The 6000-nt window shown below is 39.9% G+C and overlaps 1 protein-coding gene across 1 annotated transcript in view; it reads right to left on the minus strand.

Moving 5' to 3' along the window:
* LOC131671545 (M-phase inducer phosphatase-like) overlaps positions 1 to 5689 on the minus strand; it is an 88376-nt gene extending 82687 nt beyond the window's left edge. Inside the window, exons 1-3 of the mRNA XM_058948042.1 lie at positions 5404 to 5689; positions 4871 to 4954; positions 2664 to 3149 (exon numbers count right to left, since the gene is read on the minus strand). Of these exons, the coding sequence (XP_058804025.1) occupies positions 2664 to 2853 (190 nt within the window). The 5' untranslated portion in view covers positions 2854 to 3149; positions 4871 to 4954; positions 5404 to 5689. The remainder of the gene's footprint in view (positions 1 to 2663; positions 3150 to 4870; positions 4955 to 5403) is intronic.
* Positions 5690 to 6000: the final 311 nt, after the last annotated feature.

Consider the following 6000-nt stretch of genomic DNA (forward strand, 5'->3'; position numbering starts at 1 on the left):
GTCAATCAGTGTGCGGCGGCGCGAAATAAATCTCTCCGTCTCCTTGACTAATTGAATTGGGCGACGCGACGATTGCATGCTTACGCGCCTGCACAACCTCGCGAGCAAGGGCGTGAGCGTGGCTCTCTGGTTTTTGGCAGAGTGCGAACAGCTGATTCCTCATAACGGTTGCAGCGAAGCAGGGGTAGGTCAGTGCCCCGGGAGGCCGATTCTCAACGTACCCTTTTGGCCGCGAAGCCGAAGCCCCCCGAAGATTCGGAGCGCGGCGGCGGCGGCGCGCGCGCGCGCGGGGAGACAAACAGCCAGGGCGCATAAGTAGGCACAGGGGCGCCACAAAGCCAGTCACCTAGCGCGAGGGGGCAGGTGAGCACCTGGTATACAAGCACTGGCCACCACCGCCAATGTGCGCTCTGCGTGCGTGTACGGCACGAGCTGCTTCTCTCTCTCTCTCTCTCTCTCTCTCTCTCTCTCTCTCTCTCTCTCTCTCTCGCTCTCGCTCTCTCTCTCTCTCGCTCTCTCTCTCTCTCTTTCTCTCCTCGCACCCTTCGACCTGCGATCGCATGCGCCTCCTATAGCATTGCCAAGAGTCGCTCGTCCTTTTATACCTGCGATTTACGCTTGCCACGCTTCATTCATTTCTACTCCCGTTGCTCGCTCCTGACTGTCCCGTTGCTCCCGTCTTCGACTGCAACTCATTACCACTGCTTTTTTTACCAGTGTAGACATGCACATTTATTATCCCGACGATTGATAACTTGTTAGTCCACGATTATTAATTGGCTACTTCCAAAACGAATATACTTCGAAGTCTGTAACGAGGGCACCAAGGTCTGCACTATATACGATCGGGAGCACGTACAGCATTTGTAGTCACGTTCTCTAAATAAAAGTTACCGCGAGCTCGAAATTTATCAAATTTTTTATCGATAATGCCAAGAAATCTTAGAACTCAGTTGCGGACCATTTATCATTGCGTATTTACATAATTTTACTCTATGTTTTTCATTGATCCTTGAATAATAAATGTTTAAACAAGAAAAAGTAGTTGTCTAATAATATTGCTTTCCACTATCTAACTGCAATAATAAATGTTGGAACAAAAGATATTTAGAAATAATAATAAAATATTGAGTGTAATTAAGTAATTAAACAATAACAGATAATTATTAAACAGAAACAAAAACTGCTCGATCGCATCAGTCAAGCAATCAGTCGACAAAGTTAATCGGTCACGTGCGCAGTCAAGCGAGGTGAGCAAGTCAGCATCATACACACCAAAATTAAAAAAAAAACGGACGACAGCTAAATTAATGACCTTCGCGCGCAAGCGAGAGAGATCGAGCGGACAACCGTCTCGCGTGAAACGGGCCAAGTTCAAGAGAGCCTCGGTGAGTTTTGAAGTCAAGGCCGGAGAAATCACTTGACTCTCGCGCAAGACGCTCTAATACGTAAGATAATATCGACCGCTCGTCGTGCTTGTCTTCATCGTTAGTTGCTTTTTGGCTCTTCGGCGTGCTTGAATGTACGCGATCGGCCACGAAGAGCTGCAGTTGGTTAGCAGGTGGATTTGCCACAGCGTTGACAATCGGCGGAGAATCGAATCGCGATGATAGCGATTGCTGTTTGCAGATTTTGAACGGCCACACGGCGGATCTTTACGATTGCAGAACCGTGAACAAATATACACGAAATCACGATAGACTAGCAAATTGTCGCTCTGAAAACATAAAATTACAAAATTTTTAGTACAACGTAAGAAAGACAGTTTTTGCACAGTCATCTCACGTTGACTGAATTGAACTGTAACACACATTTGTATCACGTAACAATATTGTTGATCGATTGGTTTGGCTGACGATGATATCAGCGAAAATCGTCGGTTACATCGATTAATATCGCATTTGCTGTTGGACGGAAAAACTTTTTCTCTGTCGTCATTTATGTCTGTCGTATGATACCTAAGTGAGTGAGTGAGAGAGAGAGAGAGAGAGAGAGAGAGAGAGAGAGAGAGAAAGAGAGAAAGAAAGAGAGAAACTGCCCTTATGGCTAGTGTCTATGTACATGGGGTTGGTAAAATACTCTACCATCTGCTCCGCTGCAAATATGTACCTATATCTCGGGGTCTTTTAATGCTCGTTTCTAGGCACGAGAAAACTGGCTATGTTATGTGCGCTTATCGGAATGGGTGTCCGTCAAACATTTCATATTCTTACAACATTTTTCAAGTTCTTTTTTACTATATCGGTGGCAAGTCGAATAAACAACGCTGAAAAATGAGCTAATTTCAACGTCGTTCTGGAAATTTATTTCATATAATCTGTTAGAGATACTGTGATATTTAATAATCGTAGCTGATGTTCTTTGGCATTCTTAAACGATATTTTTTTCTGCTTTGATGAAGTCAAACATTAATAAAATATTTAAATTCTATTTCATCTCGTGCTTAATTACGTGCTTAATATCTCTTGCTCCATTATGTTCATGCTTAACAGATAAGATTGCAGTACTTGTGCTTGTAATGAAGCTTTTTATATTTAAATCATCGCAACTTGATCATAAGTATTGTTGCGAGGAAAGCCTTCAATTTCCAAGACACCAATTTTTTAATCGAGACACATTGACAAATGAATAAAGTAGTAAAATATTACATGAAAAAAACTCACCGATGAAGCTGTTCGTAGCACGGACCGGTGTATCATTGGACGATAAGCTGTAACGGTCGAGATCTCGCGCGATGCTCGTGATGGGCGTGAGCGGTGGTTTTGGCTCTACCCGTGGTGTCTCATTATCCATCTCCTTTATCATCGACAATTTCTGTACGTTGCCGTTGCTCAAATTTAATCGGTAAGGCATTTTATCTGCTTGCGTTCGCTAATATTCGTAGAGAACGTTTTAATGCCTTGATTATATTTTAAAGTTGATCACTATGCGCACACTATGTGATAGCTTAATAAGGTAACTTAATAATTGAATAAATTACTCGTATTATGTGCTGTAAAGTCAGCGTCACGGTTCTTACTTCAACGTCCACTTGAAGCTTCGATAAAAGTCACTTTCTTTACTATAAACAGCAAAATACGATATTTCAAATATCTCATATACAAATCATGCGACTTTGTACATTTCAGTCTCGCAGATAATCGATCTTCCTGCAAAAGGAAAAAAATAAATGAACTATTAGAGGTTGGCATCATAATCGACATAACGCTAATAATTCACAAGCCTGAAGTTGAACGCGTATCATATAAATAGAACATCGCTCGAATTCACTATCAATCATTTTTCGATACAGCCCGATCGCGAGTTGAGCTGCGAAAAATCTGCATTGAGCGAATCTCATGTAACTGCTCGTGTAACTGAAACTGGAGTAGCCAAGAAATCGATACATCAAACTAAAACGCTTCTGTAGAGCTGAACGACAGCTGACCGCCGCGCGAGTGACGAGGTAAGCGCGCGCGGCGAGCTAGAGCGGAGAGCAAAATGTCAAACGGTCGATGAGAACACGTGTGCAGAGCGAAGCCAAGTCCCTAGACTCTCTGGCGCGATCGTGTTGCTATGCCAATATATATTTCGGATGAAGAGCGAGCACGCCAACCGTCGTCAGCAACGAGAGCGAGCGTGCCGATCGGCCAACTTGACCATAAGAAATAATAAAAGAGCAGTTTTTTTTCATAGCTTCGAAAGAAAGCTTTCGCCTGGAATACGTTCTCGGCTAGAATTCATTTTACACTTGGCTCGCGTCAATTGGTTCAGTTGAAGCGAATTGCAAAAACTACGCATTCTCTTTCGGCAACTTGATAGCATTTTTTTTTAACTTTCTGCATTGATATTTTTCTAAAACATTAAGAGCATTCGAAAGTTGGGATAGATCGGGAGCTCGCATAGAAAAAACGCTCGACGGGCGTCTGACATTCTGCTAGCTTTATGAATATGGACGATGTGGGGAAGAGAAGCGAGACGTAACTAACGTCTTTCATTCTCTCGCACTTGAAATAAGTACGCCAAGAAAATCCCACGATCGCACATGGCACACATTGAGTTACCCAAGTGGTTATAGCCTTTCATTGAAACGACATTATTACTCGTTTGAGAATTGCTCTTTCTTTTATTTTCCATTTCACGATTACTGGCGAATTTCAGGAAAAGATACGTCGTTCACTGAAACGATATCGCCTGCGAAAGCAAGTAAACCAAATAGATTTAATTTCATTCATGAATCCACGTGGCGATGTGTTTGTGTTTATGTCTTCGATGGAAGCAAAAGGAAATTATACATTACGAGCTCGTGATTTGGAATTCCACGAGCGCGAGAAAATTTATTCACACGAAGTCCAATTTATTCACAAAGCATGTATTTGTCGCGTAAGTTGCTCAAAATTTTGCAGGGCGATAATAAGCGAGACGACATCCGGCGAGCGTAGTATAGTTTGGCCAACGGTCGGCAGCGAATTCAATTCGCGAGAAGCGCGCATAATTAACAAGTGAACGATCAGACTGCGCCCGAGGAACACTACACCCTATCTCGTCCAATCTCGTGTAAAAAAAGGGACCATATCACGGGTGGTCCAGAAATTCGAGGCTCAAATTGTGCGGAAGTGAAAAATAATAATCGATGATGCTTATAGAACGTGATATTCAATAACGAAGTTTGCTTGTACTTTCGTTATTTATATTTAATCATATATGATCAATTAGATTTTAATAAAACGAGCTTGAACTGAGATTTTTCATTCGTACAAGATTATTGCAAAAAATTAAAAAACTGAATGGTCAAATATTCAATTTAATAAAAAAATTGAATATCATTTACTTTCACTCGTTGAACATCGATCTATTCGTACTATATTGAACACCCGGATCTTACATTTACCTGATGTCATATAACTATCCTGTTCGTTGCCAGATGCAACTTCCACATCAAAGCTATATAAAGTGATACCAGACTACAGGCTTCCTGAAAGTTAATTTTAATTTGTTATGAACAAATATTTCAATGTATAAATTTTTGCGATTGAATATTCGACACTAATAAAGCAGTGATGTAATCGAGAGAATACAAATATTAAAATTAATTTTTTTTTTTAATTCTTTCAACATTGATATATAAATTATAGTTGTTATTTAATGTGCATAATAGCTCACGGGCTTCCATGTATTAAATTAACAATAAAAGTAATCGCTACGGCCTTGAATGATATTCGACCATATCAAATTACATTTAAATTCCATCATATGTACAGAGTTCTTTAAATCACAATCATGCGTTATCAAAGATGTCAAATCGATCATGTTTTATCCTTAACTTTTACGTTTTCTTCATATAAAATACACAAACATATTGGTTAATTCTTTTTTATTACTATTATATAAAATTTAGAAATACGAAATATTCAAAGCACTCACTTTTCTTCCACAAACCAACAATTGTTTTTCTACGAAACTTTTTGGCGGGACGTTATAACTCATCCGTAAATATCAATTGAAAAGGTTATGTTTAATTGAATAATTTCGATAAAAGTATGCTTGTATATCACTCAGTCATAAATATTCTCAAAAGATTGAGAAAAAATAAACGAAACAAAACGTAATCACTGTGATAAGGACGAAAACACATAAGAGCTTAAAATCACTTTTGCCAATCGTACAGTTCGATTTTCACTGGAAAATTGATTCTGAAAAGTCGAGAATGTTTACGGTGTAATTTTCCACGGTATTATAAACAGCGACACGATGATTAGACAGTGAACTAAAAGAAAGCAAGAACGACGGATCAACGATGTAATATTAATAAGTTGTACTCGCGGAAAGCAAGAAACCACTGACCGTCGATACGCGGGTTCTAATTGGCAATCCCGCGCTATCTGCGCGCCTTTTTCTTAACGCCTGCGCGATGTTAATCAATTATTTATTAATTCCTACAATGAAATTTTTCCCCGAAAATTATTCTTTTACAGACGTTGCAGCATTTATAATAAAATTTTGCAATGTTCAGGAATTACA

The sequence above is a fragment of the Phymastichus coffea genome, unplaced genomic scaffold (genome assembly GCF_024137745.1).
Source record: "Phymastichus coffea isolate CEN01 unplaced genomic scaffold, Cenicafe_Pcof_1.1 PCOF00128, whole genome shotgun sequence".
NCBI lineage: Eukaryota > Metazoa > Arthropoda > Insecta > Hymenoptera > Eulophidae > Phymastichus > Phymastichus coffea.